At 42.3% G+C, this 25208-nt stretch overlaps 1 protein-coding gene across 5 annotated transcripts in view; it reads left to right on the top strand.

The window, feature by feature from the left end:
* bend5 (BEN domain containing 5) overlaps positions 1-19918 on the top strand; it is a 444711-nt gene extending 424793 nt beyond the window's left edge. For all 5 annotated transcript variants that reach the window (XM_024003944.1, XM_024003939.1, XM_024003938.1 and 2 more), the window contains 3 exons: positions 8667-8829; positions 19500-19602; positions 19696-19918. In XM_024003944.1, the coding sequence (XP_023859712.1) occupies positions 8667-8829; positions 19500-19602; positions 19696-19807 (378 nt within the window). In that variant the 3' untranslated portion in view covers positions 19808-19918. The remainder of the gene's footprint in view (positions 1-8666; positions 8830-19499; positions 19603-19695) is intronic.
* The last annotated feature ends 5290 nt before the right edge of the window (positions 19919-25208 follow it).

Below are 25208 nucleotides of genomic sequence, written 5' to 3'. Positions count from 1 at the left end.
ATGCAACCGCTATGTCAGATTTCAAAAAAACATTTAGGAAAAAGCATACCGTGCAATAATCTGAGTACGGCGCTCAGACACAAAAACAAGCCATACAGATACCCGCCATGTTGTGGAGTCAACAGAAGTCAGAAATAGCATAAAAAATATTCACTTACCTTTGACGATCTTCATCAGAATGCACTCCCAGGAATCCCAGTTCCACAATAAATGTTTGTTTTGTTCGATAAAGTCCATAATTTATGTCCAAATACCTCCTTTTTGTTTGCATGTTTAGTACACAAATCCAAACTCAGGAGGCGCGGGCAAGTCCAGGCGAAAGTTCAGACGAAAAGTCATATTACAGTTCGTAGAAAAATATCAAACGAAGTATAGAATCAATCTTTAGGATGTTTTTATAATAAATCTTCAATAATGTTTCAACCGGAGAATTCCTTTGTCTGTAGAAATGCAATGGAACGCAGCTAACTCTCACGGGAGCGCGCAAGACTGAGCTCGTAAGACTGAGCTCGTGGCACTCTGCCAGACCCCTGACTCAATCAGCTCTCATTCCCCCCTCCTTCACAGTAGAAGCATCAAGGTTCTAAAGACTGTTGACATCTAGTGGAAGCCTTAGGAAGTGCCATATGACCCTATAGACACTGTATATTTGATAGGCAATGACTTGAAAAACTACAAACCTCAGATTTCCCACTTCCTGGTTGGATTTTTTCTCAGGTTTTTGCCTGCCATATGAGTTTTGTTATACTCACAGACATCATTCGAACAGTTTTAGAAACTTCAGAGTGTTTTCTATCCAAATCTACTAATGATATGCATATATTAGCTTCTGGGTCTGAGTAGCAGGCAGTTTACTCTGGGCACTTTTTTATCCAAGCTACTCAATACTGCCCCCCAGTCCCAAAGAAGTAAACCAACTATAGTTTTGGCAAGTCGGTTAGGACATCTACTTTGTGCATGACACAAGTCATTTTTCCAACAATTGTTTACAGACAGATTATTTCACTGTATCTCAATTCCAGTGGGTCAGAGGTTTACATACACTAAGTTGACTGTGCCTTTAAACAGCTTGGAAAATTCCAGAAAATGACGTCATGGCTTTAGAAGCTTCTGATAGACTAATTTACATAATTTGAGTCAATTGGAGGTGTACCTGTGTATGTATTTCAAGGCCTACCTTCAAACTCAGTGCCTCTTTGCTTGACATCATAAGAAAATCCAAAGAAATCAGCCAAGACCCCATAATTTTTTTTTTTTAATTGTAGACCTCCACAAGTCTGGTTCATCCATGGGAGCAATTTCCAAACACCTGAAGGTACCACGTTCATCTCTACAAACAATAGTACGCAAGTATAAACACCATGGGACCACGCAGCCATCATACCGCTCAGGAAGGAGACGCCTTGTCTCCTAGAGATGAACGCACTTTGGTGCGAAAAGTGCAAATCAATCCCAGAACAACAGCAAAGGACCTTGTGAAGATGCTGGAGGAAACAAGTACAAAAGTATCTATATCCACAGTAAAACGAGTCATTTATCGACATAACCTGAAAGGCCGCTCAGCAAGGAAGAAGCCACTGCTCCAAAACCGCCATAAAAAAGCCAGACTACGGTTTGCAAATGCACATGGGGACAAATATCGTACTTTTTGGAGAAATGGCCTCTAGTTTGATGAAACAAAAATAGAACTGTTTGGCCATAATGACCATCCTTATGTTTGGAGGAAAAAGGAATAGGCTTCCAAGCCTAAGAACACCATCCCAACCGTGAAGCACGGGGGTGACAGCATCATGTTGTGGGGGTGCTTTGCTGCAGGAGGGACTGGTGCACTTCACAAAATAGATGGCATCATGAGGAAGGAAAATTATGTGGATATTGTCACGTTCGTCGTATGAATCGGACCACGGTGCAGCGTTGTATGCGTACATTCTATATTTATTAAAAGAATGAACACTGAACAAACTAACAAAACAACAAAACGAACCGTGAAGCTAATATGAATAGTGCAGACAGGCTTCTAAACATAGAACAAGAACCCACGAACACAAAAGGGAAAATGGCTACCTAAATATGATCCCCAATCAGAGACAACGATAAACAGCTGCCTCTGATTGGGAACCATATCAGGCCACCATAGACATACAAATCACCTAGACATACAAAACCCCTAGACAATACAAAAACTAGCATACCCACCCTCGTCACACCCTGACCTAACCAAATATAAAGAAAACAGAGATATCTAAGGTCAGAGCGTGACAGATATATTGAAGCAACATCTCAAGACATCAGTCAGGAAGTTAAAGCTTGGTCGCAAATGGGTCTTCCAAATGGAAAATGACCACAAGCATACTTCCTAAGTTGTGGCAAAATGGCTTAAGGACAACAAAGTCAAGGTATTGGAGTGGCCATCACAAAGCCCTGACCTCAATCCTATAGAAATTTTGTGGGCAGAACTGAAAAAGTGTGTGCGAGCAAAGAGGCCTACAAACCTGACTCAGTTTACACCAGCTCTGTCAGGAGGAATGGGCCAAAATTCACCCAACTTATTGTGGGAAGCTTGTGGAAGGCTACCCAAAATGTTTGACCCAAGTTAAACAATTTAAAGGCAATGCTACCAAATACTAATTGCGTGTATGTAAACTTCTGACCCACTGGGAATGTCATGAAAGAAATAAAAGCTGAAATAAATAATTCTCTCTACTATTATTCTGACATTTCACATTCTTAAAATAAAGTGGTGATCCTAACTGACCTAAGACAGGGAATTTTTTCTAGGATTAAATGTCAGGAATTGTGAAAAACTGAGTTTAAATGTATTTGGCTAAGATGTATGTAAACTTCCGACTTCAACTGTATGTAAAACAAGTTAAGATCAGCGTAAAAAAACCACACAAAATATCAGAATTGGTTTGGAGCCCATAAGACGGCAACTATCCACTGCAGCACCATCTTCACCACACCGTTTGTGTGTGTGTGCATTTCTGCATGTGCGTATTTGCGTCGAGTGTGAGTGTATACCATTGGGGTGTGTACAGTAGTGGTGACAGCAGGCCAGAATTCATGTCCCTTACTGTGCTCTTTTTTTCCTGCCCATTCAGCACTGCCCAAAGCACATAGAAATCAATAAGTGAAAACTGCCAGGAGTGAAAGCTAACCCTGCATTTACGTTACAGGGGTCAAGTTCCATTCATGTTGAGTGGACTACTAGAGTGCAATGGAAACTAAATTGACTTAATCATGTATTACACTGAAGCTGACTGAAAATACATGTCATATGGAGGGTGTCCACCCACTCTGACCAGAGTAGGTGAAACACGCTTTGGTGATGAAATTTCACTTCCTTATGTTATAAAATACATTTTACCAAGACAAATAGTATTATTCATGTTCTGAATCGTTCATTATATCCAAATTGTCGGATTTTGTAACCTATTAGACGGTCGGTTGTTTAACAACAAAAAAAACACATGCGCAACTATGGACCTTAACAGACAGCGATGGCTTAGATTGTTGACAACACGTAAACTACAGTGCCTTCCAGAAGAATTCCTGAGCCCTTGACTTTTTCCACATTTTGTTGTTACAGCCTTATTCTGAAATTGATTATATTGATAAGGGAAAACAACTATCTGCACACAACTCATAATGACAAAGCGAAAACAGGTTTTTAGACATTTTTGATAATTTATAAAAAAAATATATAAATTACTTTGAAGCACCTTTGGCAGCAATTACAGCCTTGAGTCTTCTTGGGTATGACGCTGCACGCTTGGCACACCTGTATTTGGGGAGTTTCTCCCATTCTTCTCTGCAGATCCTCTCAATCTCTGTCAGGCCGAATGGGGAGCGTTGCTGCACAGCTATTTTCAGGTCTCTCCAGAGATGTTTGATAGCGTTCAAGTCCGCGCTCTGGCTGGACCACTCAAGGACATTCAGACACTTGTCCCGAAGCCAATCCTGCTTTGTCTTGGCTGTGTGCTTAGGGTCATTGTCCTGTTGGAAGGTGAACCTTCACCCCAGTCTGAGGTCCTGAGCGCTCTCGAGCATGTTTTCATCAAGGAGCTCTCTGTACTTTGTTTCGTTCATCTCCCCCTCCATCCTGACTAGTCTCCCAGTCCCTGCTGCTGAATAACATCCCACAGCATGATGCTGCCACCACAATGCTTCACCATAGGGATGGTGCCAGGTTTCCTTCGGACATGACGCTTGGCATTCAGGTCAAAGAGTTCAGTCTTGGTTTCCAGAGAATCTTGTTTCTCATGGTCTGAGTGTCTTTAAGTGGCTTTTGGCAAACTCCAACCAGGCTGTAATTTGCATTTTACTGAGGAGTGGCTTCCATCTGGCCACTCTACCATAAAGGCCTGATTGGTGGAGTGCTGCAGAGATGGTTGTCCTTCTGGAAGGTTCTCCCGTCTCCACAGAGGAACTCTAGAGCTCTGGCAGAATGACCATCGGGTTCTTGGTCACCTCCCTGACCAAGGCCCTTCTCCCCCGATTGTGCAGTTTAGCTGGGCGGCCAGCTCTAGGAAGAGCCTTGGTGGTTCCAAACTTCTTCCGTTTAAGAATGTTGGAGGCCACTGTGTTCTTGGAGACCTTCAATGCTGCAGACATTTTTTGGTACCCTTCCCCAGATCTGTGCTTCAACATAATCCTGTCTCAGAGCTCTACAGACAATTCCTTCGACCTCATGGCTTGGTTTTTGCTCTGACATGCACTGTCAACTGTGGCTTTCCAAATCATGTCCAATCAATTGAATTTATCACAGGTGGACTCCAATCAAGTTGTAGAAACATCTCAAGGATGATCAACATGAACAGGATGCACCTGTGCTCAATTTAGAGTCTCATAGCAAAGTGTCTGAATACTTATGTAAATAAGGTTTCTGTTTTTTATTTTTTATAAATTTGCAAAAATGTCTAAACCTGTTTTCACTTTGTCATTATGGGGTATTGGGTGTAGACTGCTAAATATTTGTATTTATTTAATCCATTTTAGAATAAGGTTGCAAAGTTACAAAATGTGGAAAAAGTCAAGGGGCTTGAATACTTTCCAAAGGCACTGTATATGTCTCTCCAATGTTTATTGAAAAGATAAATATAAATAAATATAAATATAAACGCGACAGAAAACTATTTCAAAGATTTTACTGAGTTACAGTTCATATATGTAAATCAGTCAATTTAAATGAATGTATAAGGCCCTAATCTATGGATTTCACATGATTGGGAATAGATATGCATCTGTTGGTCACAGATACCTTAAAAAAATAAGTATAGGCGTGGATTAGAAAACCAGTCAGTATCTAGTGTGACATTTGCCTCATGCAGCACATCTCCTTCGCATAGAGTTGATCCGGCTGTTGATTGTGGCCTGGGGAATGTTGTCCCACTTCAATGGCTATGCAAAGTTGCTGGATATTGGATGGAACTGGAACACGTTGTCGTACATGTCGATCCAGAGCATCCCAAATGTACTCAATCGGGACATGTCTGGTGAGTATGCAGGTCATGGAAGAACTGGGACATTTTCAGCTTCCAGGAATTGTGTACAGATCCTTGCAACATGGGGCCGTGAATTATCCTGCTGAAATATTAGGTGATGGCGGCGGATGAATGCCAAGACAAGGGGCCTCAGGATATCGTCACGTTATCACTGTGCATTGAAATTGACATTGATAAAATGCAATTGTGTTCGTTGTCCGTAGCTTATGCCTGCCCATACCATAACCCCATCGCCACCATGGGGCGCTCTGAAATCAACATTGTGAACAGCAAAACGCTCACCCACATGTTGCCATGCACGTGGTCTGTGGTTGTGAGGAAGGTTGGATATACTGCCAAATTCTCTAAAACGACGTTGGAGGTGGCTTATGGTAGTGAAATTAACATTCAATTCTCTGGCAACAGCTCTGGTAGACATTCCTGCAGTCAGTATGCCAATTGCACACTCCCTCAACTTGAGACATCTGTGGCATAGAGTACCACAGTATGAGTCATACCCATAAAACCTAGTGGTCAAACAAGAAAAAGCTTCCAATAGTTTTTTTCCCCCCCATAGGGGATTTTAGAAACTCTTAAAATAAAAGCTGTGTTTCGTGTAGGCTTACCCTGGCGTGACGTTTTGATAACCGTGTCAATCTCTCTAGGACAAGGTGACTTTTATCAATATATTCATCTGTATTTACCCCCCAAAAATGAAATGCTAATTAGCTGCTAATGTGGCTATCATAAAGAGCTACAAATGCCATGGTGATCTGGACGAGACTGCAAGGCAAAGGTAAGAATCTCTGGATGAACTATCTAATGTTAGCTAAATTTAGTAATACATTGGCTAAATGTCTTTAAATTTACAATTTTGCAAACTGTCTTGTGCAAGTTGTAAATTTACACTACATGTTAGCAAAGGTGTCAGCTAGAGATGACATTCAGGAGCTTGCAGAGATTTGTAGTCTTGCATGATGTCTACTTTGATACTAATTAGCATTTTCCAATCTATAAATAGAGACGAATATATTGATGAAAGTCACCTTGTCCGAGAGAGATTTACATTGTTATCATAACGTCACGCCAGGGTAAGCCTACACGAAACACAACCCTTATTTTAAGTGTTTCTAAAATTCCCTATGGGAAAATGAATGGTGGAAAAACGATTGGAACCATTTCCCTGTTTGACCGCTAGGTTTTATGGGTATTATGACACCACTTTGGGGCTCTATTGTGTTGTCTGACAAAGTTACACATTTTAGTGGCCTTTTATTGTCCCCAGCACAAGGTGCACCTGTGTAATGATCATGCTGTTAAATCAGCTTCTTGATATGCCACAACTGTCTGGTGGATGGATTATCTTGGCAAAGGAGAAATGCTTACTAACAGAGATGTTAACAAATTTGTGCACAACATTTTAGAGAAATAAGCTTTTTGTATGTATGGAACATTTCTGGGATCTTTTATTTCAGCTCATGAAACATGGGACCAACATGTTGCGTTTTATATTTTTGTTCAGTGTACATTTGCACCAAATCTGGAACCAACAGGACCCTGAACATCTTCTACCCCCAAGCCATAAGACTGCTAAATAGTTAACCAAATACAGTGCCGTGAAAAGGTATTTGCCCCTTTCTGATTTTCACTTATTTTTGATACTGAATGTTAGCAGATCTTCAACCAAAACCTAATATTAGATAAATTGAACCTGAGTTTACAAATAATAAAAATGTATACTTAATAACATAACGAAGTTATGCATCACCCAATTCCCCTGTGTGAAAAGGAATTGCCCCCTTACACTCAATAACTGGTTGTGACACTTTACCCCTACGCTAAGTTATCGTTACTCATTGTGTATTTATTTGTGTTATTATCTTTCTATTTTTCTCTGCATTGTTGGGAAGGGCCCATAAGTAAGCATTTCACTGTTAGTCTACATCTGTTGTTTACGAAGCTTGTGACAAATACAATTTTATTTGATTTTTGATTTGACAATGAGTACTTGTCTCTCAAATATATTGTTACAGTTGTTGGTTAGCTAGCTAGTGAATTTTTGCCATATTAGCATAGAAGTGACATCAGTAAAAACACCTCAAAACAAGACATGGTATCAAGGACAAGATAAAAACTAGCCACCTACAATTCTCCACATGGCAGCTTCGTGTCATTATTGCTAGCTATCTGGCCATCCAGAATCACAACTGATTGGACTTCTGCCCCCATTGAAGCGTGCAAATTGTTTTCGAGACTTTGTCTATATCGAGCTCTGTTGACATGGTGGTGCAGGTTTGTCGTAACAACTTTTGATAATTTAACATTTTGAGGTTGTCATCTTCAAAGTTGTTGCCGCGGGTAGCAAAATGCTAAATTAACATGACGAGCTGAATTAAATGTAAAAGGCTTTGAAAATAAAAATCTTGGTATACACTCAGTGCTTCGTTGACATTTCAGAGGTTATTTTCGTGAGAAATCTTCAAAAAACAGGAATTTCGAAGATGACGAGTATAATAAAATATGAAAATACTACATGTCATGTATTCAAAATCGATATCCATCTTACCTCTATATTGTTTTATGTCCTGTGGAGTTGAGGAGAAAGATGACGAGTTCAATGAGAAAGTGAGCCTGTCAGGTAACGTTAACCAGTAGGCTTAATTCTTGCACAGAATCCAGCCAAATTGACACAGTTCAATTTTCCAGATTTTTGACCACGTGTTCTCTGGCCTCCATTGATTTAGTCACCCTAATTCTGTCAATCCAAAAGTTTAAAAACTCCAATAACTTTTGAACGGATTATGATAGAGACATGAAGTTTGGACCATTGGTTTTCTTAGAAGTATATCAACACAAATGTCACATTGGTCAAAAATGCTCTTTTGATTGGACATATATGCATTACAACAAGACCACAATGAGTTGTGTGGGAATTATTAGAATTAAGCATTGAAATTCACCAACATACTTTTATATACACAAAAAAGGAGGACCAAGGCACTCTTCATATAATTAATTAAAATACCTTTATTTGAATGGCATGTTCAATGGAAACAAAGTTTAAAAACTCTGACGTGTTTCGGCTTCTATACACATATACTTTGTCACTTGTCTGACTAATTATTGATTTATAATGTTGGTATAGGAGAATATATTCTGTATTAACAGTGTTTCACTTCACAGTCCAACACGTCATTTAACCGTGACGTGGTGAAGGCTGGCACCGGGAGGCGCTTCCTGGGTGGCCTGCTGGACGACACGTCCTACTGCTACACCCTGGAGGTGTCATTTTACAGCTACATGGCAGCGGGGAGCACGTCGCCCGTTCCCTACACCGAGGACACCTGTATCCTTCTCTCTCATTGTCGTCAGGGTTCCCAGGGAGCCTGGCCGGGGCCCCCGCCTCCTTCTGCCCACGCCTTCCCAGCCTCCCCCGCTGGCTGATGGAGGAGAAAGGAGAGGAGGCATCAGGGGGAGAGACAGAGATGGAGCACACGACACGTGTACACGTGTATGTCTCTTCCCTCTCTCTCTCCCTCCACTAACTTCCCCAAACTTCAGAGCTTCACATCCCATAGAAAGCATGCTGTATTGGTGTAAGAGTTGATTGATAGTTACATCAATACACCCTGTCCATCCATGTAGGACAAGATATGCAACAGGAACAGGAACAGAGGGGATTGTGTGTTGTGGTGCCTGGGACTAGGGTTGCAAAGGGAGGGTATATTACTGGTGCCTGGGACTTGTGGGATGCAGGCTGCAGCACAGATTGGTTTAAAGGGAAATTGAGTGTGAGGTTCTGTCGTATATTGAAAGGCTCATGTCATTGAGCCAGCAAACCAGTGTACAAACACTAACAGTGTTTTGTGTTTTTGTGGACACCAACACGCATCGAAAACAGAATCCGATTTCTCCCTGAGAGCCCAGTCTGTGCGCAGCGATTGGGCACTGTGGGCAGATTGAATTTGTGTCTTCTTGAGGGGGATACTCTGGACTACAAAAGGTCTGATTCTCCAAATCAATGCTACTCCTGAGTAGACAAAAGCCAGCCCTGTGCAGATGTCTTGGCCAGTGAAATTATCTGGGCCGTGTCTGTAGAGCCCACTAATGAGGGCTGACGGTGATAATGTCAGTCTATTGTACTGGTTCTCCATCCCCCAGCGTTTATCCACACTCTGCCTGCCCCTATAGTAACAACCTCATTTAGGGCCAGACGAGAGCCTATTGATTTCCTAGTCATTATTGGAGGCCTGGCTCGATCGACAGGCAGTACAGGGCTGAGATGTAGACGAGTCAAGTCAGCCCTTATCCACCTGAGCGCTGCCTTGCTCTTTTGTTCAGCCAGATACGTAGTGACAGTGGGAAGGCAGCACCTGCCCCATTGATTTTGTTTACAAAAGAGGTAGAGAGCATGTGTGTTCTGCTTTTGTTGTGATGAAGAATAGAATACAGGAGGCCTGTTAATTGCATAGTCTTTTGTACACTCCAAATGCATTCATGGTTAAATGTGTAACCTTTATTTAACCAGGCAAGTCAGTTAAGAACAAACTCTCATTTACAATGACAGCCTACTCCGGCCAAACCCAAACTACGCTGGGCCAATTGTGCGCCTCCCTACGGGACTCCCAATCACAGCCGGATGTGATACAGCCTGGATTCAAACCAGGGACTTTAGTGACTTCTCTTGCACTGAGATGCAGTGTCTTAGACCGCTGCGCCATTCAGGAGCCTTACAAAATAAATAGACATTAAATAGTTAAATAGACATTCTCTATAGACTAAAATGTTCCTTGAGATGAACTTGTTTTTAACCATTTTAACAAACTTTGTTGGAAAAAAGGAGACACGTCTCAGATCCATGGGATAGAGAAGAAGCAGAAAACCAGAGTGGTGTGGAGTCAGCCTACAGGCAGAAAAGTGTACTATACAGTGCCCATATTCCTTGTTTTGAGATGAGAGGAGATATTCTGTGTAGCGTAAGTGCCCTCTAGTGCCAGGAGGGTGAGGTGTCTGTGTGTGGCTCAGCTCCATGTGGCTCTGTCCCTGCCTGCCTTGTATCACTCTGTCACACTGTAGACAACCCACTGCCAGCGACCTTTATATACAGGGCATCCATTCACTTCTTTATTTAATTATTTATTTATCTTGTGTTTATATCAAAAGGGCTGTAAAGCCTTCTCATCTCACTCAATGTTTTCCCCCAACCCAGTGCTCCGCTGAACTGTCAAGTCCAAGGCCTAGTTGGCTGGCTCGCTATAATAAGAAACCCATCCATGTAGAATTACACTGCCTCCAGGAGATTCTTTTCCCTTAGTGTCAGAGAGGGGATGGAAACAAAAAAAATCAATTTACTGTGTGTGGAAAGAGTCATAATTTACCCGTGATGCTCCTCTCCTTGAAAATGTTCCTTTCTTTGTTTCCCACATAAAAGAGCTGTGCTGTACAGAGGAGACAGTTGGAACAGAGAGGCTGCTGTAATATGTATGCACATAGCATAACCACAGTGATAGCCACACACTGCAAGTGCATAACAAGTCCCTTGATTATTTGTCACTGTGCAGTGGGCTTAAAGAAAGAGATAAGAAAACAGAACAGAGCTGCTGCGGTCCGTCACACCCCCTTTATGCTTCTGGAGTAGCAGTGTTTACTGGCTGTCTTTGTTGGTATCTCTGCGCTAAAGTATGCTGGCTGAAAACAAGATGGATGAGGTGAGGTATTAATGTAAATGGAAGAACATTATATAGGAATACCATGGAGGCGAGCCTAGTGGGTGATCGGGATGTGGAGGGGGGACTGAGTCATGGTAGGGGTTGAGGGCCCTGCTGGAGGTCAGGCAGGAACAGGCCTGGGGGATGCGTGTAGCTGGGCTTGGGGAGGGGGAGTGTCAGCACTACGCAGGGAGAGGGCAGCGGGGACTTCGTGTAGAGCAAAGATTGGGGTCAGACAGGTTGAAGGAACCAGCCATGTCGCTTTTTACACCCCGGTGATCTGGTCTATTGAGTGTGCAAATCATCAACAAAGACCTTTATGCTTTGCAACCCCCCTCCTGCTCTAAAAATGAATTAATTATAAATAAACAATTACTTAGACCCCCAAATGAATCCCCCCTTCTCCTGTTTAAAGCCTGTTATATTAAATGAAGTGCCCATTTTGACTCGTCCCTCTGTGCACTCTCTGTGACTTCTATTAAGATTTAACACATCATTGTAAAGCCCTAGTTATTTGGTTGCTTTGACAAAGTCATTTCTGAAGGCTATTATTTATTTCATATGATTAGTGATTCATTTTTAAGGTAAAGAAAAAAATAACCTGTCCTTACGTTGTCCACCCTATTACGTGAACTGAATTCTCATTTTAACATGGTGAAACTATTTCTCTTTAAATATTTTTTTAAACAAACATTGAACATCTAATAGTCAAATCATAGTGTAAAAGCAGATGAGCTAGTTCTACTCTTTTTGGCCATTTTCTGGTGTTTTGTGGTGGGTCAAGCATAACACGTCAACCCTGTTACCCATAATTTTACCAATATTTTTTGTTGTTGTTAAGCTTGCATTCAGTTGCCCCTCCCTGTTGCACACAACATGCTTCTATTCCCCCTGTCACAAGGGGATGTATGGCTGATTTAAGAGGAAATCCTGTTACGGTCAACCCTTTTGCTTTATTTATTTGGCACTTAACAGGAACTTACTATAGTATTTTTTTTATTTTTTTATGGGAAAACATGTTTTTTATTAAGTTGAACATGTGCTCTTCATGACAGAATGTAATAATTTGGTGAAATCAACAACACCAAAATCACCAAGTTACACTACCCAAAATGGACTAATTTGATGGAAGGACCTTGTAGTCACCATAATTGAAATCTTAAAAGACAATTCTGCCACTTTTCAACATCATATTCATTATCTCCTGCACAATACTAGTATCTACATATGTGAAAATGGCCCGTTTCTGTGATTAAAAAGACAAGATGAAAGATCCTAAAAAAAGCTTCACTGTTTCATCACAGGGTAGGATCAAACGTAAGAAAAACGGTTATTTTCAAAACCTGCAACACGTTTCTAGCCAGAGGGAGGGTATTTTCTTGCTCCCCACGTCAATGCGAATTTCATATTTTTCAAATTCACAGATTTTTCCTTGCTTTCCTTCCCCCGTCTATGGTCACCCAGGTCTAAAAGGCTCATTATATTGGATGAGCAAGCTGTGAATGTTCCACGCCAGAGCAGTTGGAATATTCTCGGTCGTTTAATGATTTCACCACCTGTAATCTTGCACGAAATGGAGAGAAACAATGTTTCATGCTGAGAATTCACTGAGGCATTTGCTTTGTTCTTAGACTGGTGTCCTATTGGGAAGATTCCACTGTGGCTTCATAGGACTGGTGTCCCTCTGAGTCTATAGTCTCTGTGTGCTGGTCTGTTATGGCTCTCCATGGATAGGGATTGGCAACGTTGTGAAGAGATGAGCACTCAAACAGAGGAAGGTACAATACCAACCTCTTGCTCAAAGACTTTGTGATGGAGCTGTTTTCTTCAAATAACTTCAAAAAATATATTATTTAAAATGGTATGTCTTACTTCTAGTATGTAATTTGTAATATATCTGAAGTAGGACAGAGCAGACACATTTGGTCTACCTGTCTGTCAAGGTAATTCTATTTTCTCCTTTAGGTTATTGTGGAGTTTTTCAGGTAATTCTATTTTCTCATTTAGGTTATTGTGGAGGTTTTCAGGTAATTCTATTTTCTCATTTAGGTTATTGTGGAGGTTTTCAGGTTATTCTATTTTCTCCATCAAACTTGATCTTTTTGATGTGGTATACACACTGTAATGTCAGAGCATCATTAACAGGGAGACCAGACAGTGTGAATGTTGAGAGAATCTGGGACCTTATTCAAAACCCAGCTTGATGCTTTGACTGGGAGAGCAAGTAATCTGTGACATTCATGTCTTCCCACTTTTAGTTTTTTTTATAGAACTTTCCACAATGCCTTCCATCTATTTAAAGTAAGATGATGAGGGTTGATTGGACAATGGACTCCAGCGCTAGCTATGTCATGTGACCAGACATGCCAGTGGTGAGAGGCAGCTATGCGTTGCCCTTTTTACTCTTGAGTTAACAAGTCCAGCGCTGGGCTGTGATCCACTGAAGAGAGACAGCTCCATGTTCCGGCGGTGTGCCATTTCCCCCTATCCTTTAGGCTCCAGTCCAGACGGCTACTGAAAGACCTATTATCCCCGGGTCTCACCATAAAAGTCTCACTCAATCAAGCATGGCCATGTTGTCAAACCCTTAGTTTGGTATCACTGCCTCACTTAAGTGTTGTGCTGTCCTGAAGACGTTCCATACACATAAATTGATACAGCACGAGGAGCACAATGTGGAACCGGACAGCTCCGTGGTTCCTCCTGGCTTCAACATCAATCACCAGCCCACAGAAGACGGCACGGCCTGACAGCTAGCTGCAGTCTGGGAGATCACTCTGACAACAGCAATACATTGGCACACGCAAAGTATGGGAGCGTGACTCACACAGGGACATTTGAATACCAAACCTGCCAATTGAACATTTCAGGCTTCGCTAATCATGACACTTAGTTGATGGACAGTGACAAGTAGGCAGATATTCTCCCACAGTTGCAGTAATATGCTCCTCAGATCATCATTAGACGTGGTAGGATTCTCTAAATTGTTGACTTCTTTTCTTTCTCCTTTCCATTAAATCACAGGGTAGGCTTACTATTATCCACAAACAAATATAATTAGGAATTTCAAGCCATTCAAAACCCTATTAGTTGACTTGCGTTACAGTATACATGGAGTCTTAAATGAAGTTTCCTTCATCATCCCTACTGGCTTTTAGACAGACAGATTAGATAGAGGTCATCTGATGCTGCTCAGCCAGTGGCTCTGAGAGCTTTATGGCATGCGATGTACGTACTTACCAATCTAGCCACTGGACATATCTGCTGCCTGCTCTCTGCACCTCTTAAGTGATGGACACTGGACAGACTCCAGACCTGCAGCACTCAGGGCTACTCCTTATCACTGCTGTCAGTCCCCATTAGGAGTCTGCTGAAGATGAGGCCCTATCTGATATTTTTGTGTGTGTGTGTGTGTGTGTGTGTGTGGTGTGTGTGTGTGTGTGTGTGTGTGTGTGTGTGTGTGTGTGTGTGTGTGTGTGTGTGTGTGTGTGTGTGTGTGTGTGTGTGTGTGTGTGTGTGTGTGTGTGTGTGTGTGTGTGTGTGTGTGTGTGTGTGTGTGTGTGTGTGTGTGTGTGTGTGTGTGTGTGTGTGGCGTGTGTGTTCATGCGTGTGCATGTCTTCATTACTGCATGGATGCCTGTGTTTTGTGTCTGGATGTCTTTAAGGGGGAGAACAGGTGTTTGATGTCTAATGAATGAAGCATTACACATTAGCTACAAAGTTTCTTATAGGAAAAGGACACAAGGTCTTTGAACATAGTTTAGCTGCGGGGGGAAAACATGCTCCCTTTGTGCACCGCTGTTTACTGTTTTAATTAGCATTGTTAATTGGCTCTTTGTATCACCCTGGTGACAGGCCTGTCACTTGATGGTATTGATGGCGCTGATGTCCCTAATTTGTCTTCTTGTTAGGGATGGTCTGCTGTGGACGCTGGTGTTTTGTTCCTTGTCATTGGGGCATCATTGTCCATCTGTCTGTTTAGACTGGGCACATGACACCGAAAGCAGATAAACAGCTTGGTAAACAAATCATCTGTCGTATCTGCTGTGGAGTGTCCATTTTCCCATTGTCTCGTCACCTCATCAGCCCCATGGTGGCTTGTCCTTGAGTCACAACAAAGGCCTTTATCGATCCTACAAGAGGGTAGAGGAGATATTAAAGCCCCTCATGCTCCTAAGCTGCTGCAGTATCCTCTCTGCCCCACTGTAGATCTGGCAGGCCAGAGCACCCAGCACAACTCTCCTCTTCTCATTGACCTGACATTCCAATGTACCAAAAGTTGAGTTCCCATCACCTTACCCAACAAGCACCACAAAGAGGTCCTCTCTGAGCTTTACTGTAGTCTACCTCCGCTGTCCAGTTCTCCATCTGATAACACAATGAAGCACACCCTAATTTACCACCACATTTCTTGCCATGTTTCCCGAGGACATCCTGTATTCCCTGGCCTGTCCTCTTTGTGAGTTACAGTAGAATGGACTGCTATTGAGTTCAGAGCCAGCTGTCTAGTGTCCAGTCGTTTAGCCTGATGTCCTGCGTTTGTCTCCAGGCAGGGAGATTTAGTATAGAAATTATCCTGAGAGGAAGATATTGTCCATCTTGGCAGGGAAGGTCCTTCAGGGAAGGCTTATTCTCTGCCTGACTGTGCCAATGGGCCTACTTATATTGGGCAGCCTTGTTTTCTATGGAGACAAGGAATTGGAAGGAACTTTGATAGTAATATAGAAATTCTAATATGCACCTTCATTCTGAAAGGGAAAATGTACTGTCTAGGTGGAATGTGACATTTTGTGTCAGTAAAATACTTACATATTGCCAACTGCATACATTTTTTGCTTTATGCAGCATTGCAGGAAGGGCTGCCAAACTTCCACCCCCCTTGATTATGCAACACCTTTTCCTCCTGCCTGGTGTGTTGAGTTGATGTTTTGGAACTTTCCACCCTCCTTCGCGAGCTGCCCTCAGGCTGTGCTTTGGCAGAGTCCTCACTTCCTGCCGCTAGCAGCTCATCCTTACTGCTCTGGTTGCCCTTGGCAACAGGTCAGCAGCCAATCAGGGTGTTGGAGTGTCCCGCCTGCAGCTGTGATGCAGATGAAGTATTTTCCTTCCGAAGCGGCCATCCATCACCAACTTCCTGTAATAGATGTGAGATGTGACATCACAAGCTGAGAGGCCATCTGCACTCCACGGGTTTCTGGGATATTTCTGTCATTGCTCAGAGCATGCGTTTGCGCTGGCACCGTTTGATCACGGGGTAACACAAAACTTTCCCAAGGTCAAAATGAACACTGGGGCGGCAGGTGGCTCTAACCTAGTGGTTAGAGCGTTGGACTAGTAACCGAAAGGTTGCAAGTTCAAATCCCCGAGCTGACAAGGTACAAATCTGTCGTTCTGCCCCTGAACAGGCAGTTAACCCACTGTTCCTAGCCTGTCATTGAAAATAAGAATTTGTTCTTAACTGACTTGCCTAGTTAAATAAAGGTAAAATAAAAATGTGAGGGATGGTGGTCTCTCAGTGGCTGGTGTAGGATAACCTTATGGAGAGCACTCTGGGTTAAAACAGACCTGTATTGGATTATAACAGTCATTGTGTATGGAGGACAAGTATGTTGTACTGCATCATGTCTTCAGAAGACTCCTCAAAATTATGGTGCTCACTTCAGAGGATGGTCAACATGACATAAGGCTAGAATTAAGATACTGCATGTTACCCTTCTAAAATAACTAGAGAAGAAGATTATTGTAACTATAAATGCATAGCAGGTTATGAGCCTAAAATAGTTAATGGCACGATTCAGAGGTTGTAGCGCCAGACAGATGGGTGTAAATACAAGAGCTAGAGCTGTGCGGAGAGTGCCCATCGACCGGCTAAGTGACGAATGGAGGCCCACAGAGACACCACCTTTCCAGGCTAAGGTGACTGAGTAGCAACAGTGGGGTATGGAAGGGGGATGAGGAAGGTGCTGGCACTCAAAGTCAAAATAGGGCAAATGGGAGGCACCCTACACAGTGTAGGAGGCTGAAGATATTTGGCTTGTCACCTTAAACCGGAGGCTGGAGGCTGAAGATATTTGGCTTGTCACCTTAAACCCTCACAAACTTTTACAGATGCACAAATGAGAGCATCATGTACGGCAACTGCACCGCCCACAACCACATGGCTCTCCAGAGGGTGGTGCGGTTATCCTACACCAGCCTCTCCAGCCACTGAGAGACCACCATCCCTCACATTTTTATTTTACCTTTATTTAACTAGGCAAGTCAGTTAAGAACGCATCACCGGGGGCAAACTACCTGCCCTCTAGGACACCTACAGCCCCCGATGTCACAGGAAGGCCAAAAAGATCATCAAGGACAACAACCACCTGAGCCACTGCCTGTTCACCCCGCTATCATCCAGAAGGCGAGGTCAGTACAGGTGCATCAAATCTGGGACCGAAAGACTGAAAAACAGCTTCTATCTCAAGGCCATCAGACTGTTAAACAGCCATCACTGACACAGAGAGGCTGCTGCCTACACACAGACTCAAAATCATTGGCCACTACTCATCTATTTTTTTTAATTTAACCTTTATTTAACTATGCAAGTCAGTTAAGAACAAATTCTTATTTACAATGACAGCCTACCAAAAGGCAAAATGCCTCCTGCGGGGACGGGGGCTGGAATTAAAAATAAGTCAAACATAAATATAGGAAAAAACAACACTACATAAAGAGAGACCTAAGACAACAACATAGCATGGTAGCAACACAACATAACAACAACATGGTAGCAGCACAATACATGGTACAAACAGACAACTTCACAAAGGGCAAGAAGGTAGAGACAACAATATATCACACAAAGCAGCCACAACTGTCTGCAAGAGTGTCTATATTCTATACCATCTATTGCATCTTGACTATACCGCTCAGTCATCGCTCATTCATATTCATATAATAATATATTCATATATATTATTATTCCATCCCTTTACTTAGATTTGTGTGTGTTAGGTAGTTGTTGTGGAATTGTTGATTACTTGTTAGATATTGCTGCACTGTCAGAACTAGAAGCACAAGCATTTCGCTACACTCGCATTAACATCTGCTAACCATGTGTAGGTGACCAATAGAATTTGATTTGATTTGTCTTCTCTGTTAATCTATGACATGTTAGCTTCCATACAGTGTGATGTGTGTGCACGTGCGTGTGTTCACTGAAAAGACACAAAGGTATGGACCTCCACCCAGACACTCAATTCAGCCCAAGGATGGATTGTTTACGAGTTAACAGCTTTGGATAATGGGATTTCACCTATAAGGCCTTGGATTTATGTTTCCTAGGTAATATCTGAGCATTGAAAGGAATAATAATACAAAAAATACACAATCACTTTCTTTATATGTTTTTCACGGGCACTTGTTTCAATCACAGAGGTGTGACAGATAGACAGGTCATATCTGAACATCAACAAGGAAATGACAAGAGGTGAACAATTATGTTTCTGTGTCATTTCATCATTTTGGTCTGTCTGGTAAAGAATATATTCATAACAGCAAAGCACCTTGACTGGGGAACCTATGTGTCCATCTTTGATGAAATATGGATTACTGGTAGTTGTCACTCATTTTTTCTTGTTCTGGCCCTATGAATTATAATCGTACATGAGGGAATTTTTTCTCATCGTTTTCCCTATTGTCTTAACAGTATTTATGTGTGTACTGATTCGTCTAGATTAACCAGCGTTTAAAAAAAAATGTTTTCTACATTTTGCCTTAATCTAAATCATTTTGTTATTATCTGTGTTTGTGATCTAATCCAGCTCGGCGTCATGGCAACAGCATGCAGAGTAACCACACAGTTTTATGATCAAGTGTCTCAAGTTATTGATGCCTTCCATAATGTGGTGGGGGCTGGGGGCTAGACTTGTGAATTAAAAAAAAAAGCCTAGGCGGTAAGTAATTGCCACTGTGATGCCTTCCACCTTCGTGTTTTTGGCTGATGCAGTTGATTTACTCCCACTAAGTGCGGAACACAGTGTGTTGTAGCCTGGTAATTTATACGCCACATTTCTCTACTGGTTATTGCTTAGTTATTTACTGCAAATGGTTCTATTTGTTCTGTGAGGAAGAAACTAGGGCTTTATTTATTTCAATTAATAGTAGAGCGTCAGAGGCAGGATTTAGAGGCTTTGTGAAATGAAACAGTGTAACTCCAGTAAATGCCTCCCAGCCAGGGAGAAATTGCATTGTTGTTGACTAAACTAAAGGCTAACAGCGCCATATGTTCATGTTATAGGAAATAACCTTAACATGGTCCCCTCAGACATGAAGCTGGGAAGAAATGTTGCCCGCACCTTCCTCGACTACTACAGGCACAACAACTTCATTGATGACAACAAACTACAAATCCCAAATCACATCAACAGGTAGTGTTTCTAATGACACATTTCTATAACTTGTCCAGTTTACATCCTATTTGTTTAACTTGATAATATTCACTAATGTTTTTGTGTCCTCAGTATGGAGGTATTGTCCCAGGGTCGACAGGGGAATGGAAATGGGAACGGGAGGACTTCTGGGAGTGAGAGAGGAGCAGAGAGGAAGAACCAGAGTATCACAGGAGAGTACTAGACACCTGGCAATAACATACTGGAAAGACCAGTCCAGTCTGACCACTGTATAGGGCTCCTGACTCACAGCCCTACACTATATCCACACAGCCCTACACTATATCCACACAGCCCTACACTATATCCACACAGCCCTACACTATATCCACGCAGGCCCACATTCTCTCCACGAGCCTACACTATATCCACACAGCCCTACACATATACTACCACACAGCCCTACACTATATCCACACAGCCCTACACTATATATCCTACGCAGCCCTACACTATATCCACACAGCCCCTACACTATATCCACACAGCCTACTAAATCCACGCAGCCCTACACTATATCCACACAGCCCTACACTATATCCACACAGCCCTACACTATATCCCAACAGCCCTACACTATATCCACACAGCCCTACACTATATCCACACAGCCCTACACTATATCACACAGCCCTACACTATATCCACACAGCCCTACACTATATCCACAGCCCTACACTATATCCACACAGCCCTACACTATATCCACACAGCCCTACACTATATCCACACAGCCCTACACTATATCCACACAGCCCTACACTATCCACGCAGCCCTACACTCTATCCACGCAGCCCTACACTATATCCACACAGCCCTACACTATATCCACACAGCCCTACACTATATCCACGCAGCCCTCCACTCTATCCACACAGCCTACACTATATCCACACAGCCTACACATAATCCACACAGCCCTACACTATATCACACAGCCCTACACTATACTACACAGCCCTACACTATATCCACACCTACCTACACACAGCCTACACTATATCCACACAGCCCTACACTATATCCACACAGCCCTACACTATATCCACACGCCCTACCTATACCAGCCTACATATCACACAGCCTACACTATCCACACAGCCTACACTATCATCCACACAGCCCTACACTATATCCACACAGCCCTACACTATATCCACGCAGCCCTACACTTATCCACGCAGCCCTACACTCATATCCACACAGCCCTACACTATATCCACACAGCCCTACACTATATCCACGCAGCCTAACCCTATCCACACAGCCCTACACTATATCCACACAGCCCTACACTATATCCACACAAGCCCTACACTATATCCACACAGCCCTACACTATATCCACACAGCCCTACACTATATCCACACAGCCCTACACTCTATCCACAGCAGCCCTACACTATATCACACAGCCCTACACTATATCCACACAGCCCACACTATATCCACACAGCCCTACACTATATCCACGCAGCCTCTACACTCTATCCACACAGCCCTACACTATATCCACACAGCCCTACACTATATCCACGCAGCCTACACTCTATCCACCAGCCCTACACTATATCCACACAGCCCTACTAATCACCAACCTACACTATATCCACGCAGCCCTACACTACTGATCCAAAGCTACACTACACTATATCCACACAGCCCTCATGAAAATTAGATGCATCAGCCCAAGACAAAGGATGCAATTTCACAAACGGATCACTTTAGGATAACATGATAATTGGAGGATATTTACCCATGGAACTTCATTAGAGCAAGTTGCTCTGACTGTATGAAATGTATGGGATGAATCAAGCTGACATATATACATCTCATGTTCCATTTGAGGCCTTCATACGTCATTCATATATTTTACCACAATGTGCTTTTTCCATTTTAGGTATTGCTTTTTATGAAAATGTATTCACGCATGTCATTGAAAATAAGTGCATGTGTTTTCTCTTGTATGTAACTTATTTTGTGTTTATCTTGCCGCTCTGTATCCTACATTATTTGGAGGGGTTTAATGGGAGGGGTAACCCATTTGTGTTTAGTCATGACCTTATCGGTATCTAAGTATTCTGTTGATAAAAACTATGAAATATAACACACCTTTGTAAGTTTGTGAAATTGATGTTCAGTCATTGTCAGTGCATTAGTTTACACAGGTGTTTGCGATTTAAAGGAAACAGACTTACGGTCAATTTGATTTCAACTGAAGTCATTTCATGGATTATAATATAGAAGAAAATTCATGAATTTGAAATCCCTCTAGAAAAGGATGGGTATCTATCAAGTATGAACTTTCCCTGAATTGACTGATATCCATTAATTTCCATATCTTACTGCAATGTAAACATCTATTCAACCTATCTGTTCAGAGCACAGAGTGCTTTTCACTGCATTATGTAAAACACCATCCATGGGATTTGCTCAACACAAAGGCATAAGTAGGAGAGCGAGAGAGAATGGTACATTAGTCAAGTGTGGCGTGAAGAACAACATGTAATTTTCAGACCAGTCATTTGGAATAAGTGAGGCAATCTGTCAGCATAAAAGCATACACAAAGGACTTTTACATGGTTGACGAGAAGATGGAGAGGCTGTACGAGAATGACGAAAGACATTTGTCTTTTGATGCTTTCACTGAACATGTGTCAGACCTGGACCTGTCCAACACTAAAGTGTATGTTAGCGCATCTCTCTCTCTCGCACATGCACACACACACACACACACACAAACTGCATGCGCACATACACACACACAGGAAATGCTTCCTTCTATTCAAAGTGCACGGTCCCCACTGTGCTGCTATCATTTTAAGCTATATCTAGAGCCATTATTCTCTATTGCTTTCTCAATGAGACTGGGCACATTACTTTCTAATTAATTGTACACAGCTATGCATGCGAGAAGGTGAGAATTGTTAATACATTTTCTCTTCAATAGTCAAGAAAATTATATTTCTAATTAGCCTTCCTTACATTTGTTATGCATTATTTAGCCTCTTACCAAATCCCAGAGGCTCTTGTTTATCTAAGAGGATGGTTAATTGCAGCTGCAGGTAGCCTAATGGTTAAGAGCAGTGGACCAGTATCCGAAAGGTCGCTGGTTTGAATCCCTGAGACAACTAGGTGAATATCTGTCAATGTGCGTAAGGCACTTAACCCTAGTTGCTCTGGATAAGAGGATCTGCTAAATTACTCAAATGTAAAAGCCCTGCAAACAAGTCTGTTTAGAGCTCTGCTGTGGTCAGTGTCAGTCACCCTGTATATAACAAAGCCAGTAGAGGTTGGTGTGTAACTACTCATCAAAGGATGATCATGAATGCAAGACTAATGTGGGGTCCAAGACTGGAAGTTTGTTTTTCTAAGGATTACTCAAATAAAATAAATGCGTGGCATGATCTAAAGTCCACTAATTTGATCGCTCTGCAGCTCTCATCATTTATCAGGACATTGTAACTATTCTCAATCTGCCCAAAAAATGGTTTTGGACTTTTGTTGGATCCACTGAACACAGTCTACAAAATGCAGATTTGATTGAATTCCAGTTTTATTTTCCCCCAAGAGTCACATGACCACCAATATCTTTGCTTTGCTAGAGTCAGCGTAGTGCAGAAGGTGTTGCATGCTGAAGCAGTGCAGAGAATTGAGGAGGACGGGTCCAAGGGTGAGGGATACTGTGAGTAGTAGATCTGTGCCAGCACAGAGGGATAGGCTAATGAGTAATATATGCTTCAGTATGGTTGGCTTCTCTGCGTTCATAGCAATGGTTATCAACTGTGCTGCAGAAATGGAACGTAAATCGCAGAAAATGGATGTTGTGGTGGCAGCTCCAGGGAAGTATTTGGGTTTACGAGACGAGATTTGACTTTAGAAGAGTTACTTTCTGGATGTGTTGAATGGTGGTGTCCCTTTCAAGGCCATTTGCATGGTGCAGGAACAGATAGGGTCAAGGTAGTGGAATGCGGTAGTGTGTTTTTAATGAGTGTAGGGTTAGTTGGAAGGGTGTTTTTTTGTATATACAGTACCAGTCAAAAGTTTGGACACACCTACTCATTCCAGAGTTTTTCTTTATGTTTTATTATTTTCTACATTGTAGAATAATAGTGAAGACATCAAAACTATGAAATAACACATATGGAATCATGTAGTAACCACAAAAGTGTTAAAGTGTTAAAAATCAAAATATATATTATATTTGAGATTCTTCAAAGTAGACACCTTTTGCCTTGATGACAGCTTTACACACTCTTGGCATTCTCTCAACCAGCTTCATGAGGTAGTCACCTGAAATGCATTTCAACTAACAGGTGTGCCTTGTTAAAAGTTCATTTGTGGAATTTCTTTCCTTCTTAATGCGTTTGAGCCAATCAGTTGTGTTGTGACAAGGTAGGGTTGGTATACAGAAGATAGCCCTATTTGGCAATAGACCATGTCCCTATTATGGCAAGAACAGTTCAAATAAGCAAAGAAAAATGACAGTCCATCATTACTTTATGACATGTAGGTCAGTCAATCGGGGACATTTCAAGAACTTTGTTTCTTCAAATGTAGTCGCAAACGCTATGATGAAACTGGCTCTCATTAGGACCGCCACAGGAAAGGAAGACCCAGAGTTACCTCTGCTGCACAGGATAAGGTCATTAGAGTTACCAGCCTCAGAAATTGCAGCCCAAATAAATGCTTCACAGAGTTCAAGTAACAGACACATCTCAACATCAACTGTTCAGAGGAGACTGCGTGAATTAAGCCTTCATGGTCGAATTGCTGCAAAGAAACACCAATAAAAATAAGAGACTTGCTTGGGCCAAGAAACACGAGCAATGGATATTAGACCGGTGGAAATCTGTCCTTTGGTCCAAATTTGAGATTTTTGGTTCCAACCACCCTGTCTTTGTGAGACGCAGAGTAGGAGAACAGATGATCTCTGCATGTATGGTTCTCGTGAAGAATGGAGGAGGAGTGGAGGAGGTGTGGGGGTGCTTTGCTGGTGACACTGTCTGTGTGTGTTATTTATAATTCAAGGCACACTTAACCAGCATGGCTACCACAGCATTCTTCAGCGACACACCATCCTATCTGGTTTGCGCTTAGTGGGACTATCATTTGTTTTTCAACAGGACAATGACCCAACACACCTCCAGGCAGTGTAAGGGCTATTTGACAAAGAAGGAGAGTGATGGAGTGCTGCATCAGATGACCTGGCCTCCTCAACCCAATTGAGATGGTTTGGGGTGAGTTGGATCGCAGAGTGAAGGAAAAGCAGCATATGTGGGAACTCCTTCAAGACTTTTTTTTTTTTTTACAATATTTAGTTAGGCAAGTCAGTTAAGAACAAATTCTTATTTACAATGACAGCCTACCCCAGCCAAATCCAGACGACGCTGGGCCAATTGTGCACCGCCGTTTGGTACTCCCAATCACATCCAGATGTGATATAGCCTGGTTTTGAACCGGGGACTGTAGTGACACCTCACGCACTGACTTAAACCGCTGCGCCACTCAGGAGACAGTTGGAAAAGCATTTCAGGTGAAGCTGGTTGAGAGAATGCCAAGAGTACGCAAAGCTGTAAACTTA

Source organism: Salvelinus sp. IW2-2015, linkage group LG16 (genome assembly GCF_002910315.2).
Source record: "Salvelinus sp. IW2-2015 linkage group LG16, ASM291031v2, whole genome shotgun sequence".
Lineage (NCBI taxonomy): Eukaryota > Metazoa > Chordata > Actinopteri > Salmoniformes > Salmonidae > Salvelinus > Salvelinus sp. IW2-2015.
Note: the sequence above shows the minus strand (reverse complement) of the source record. Positions and strands in the feature narration are given on the sequence as shown.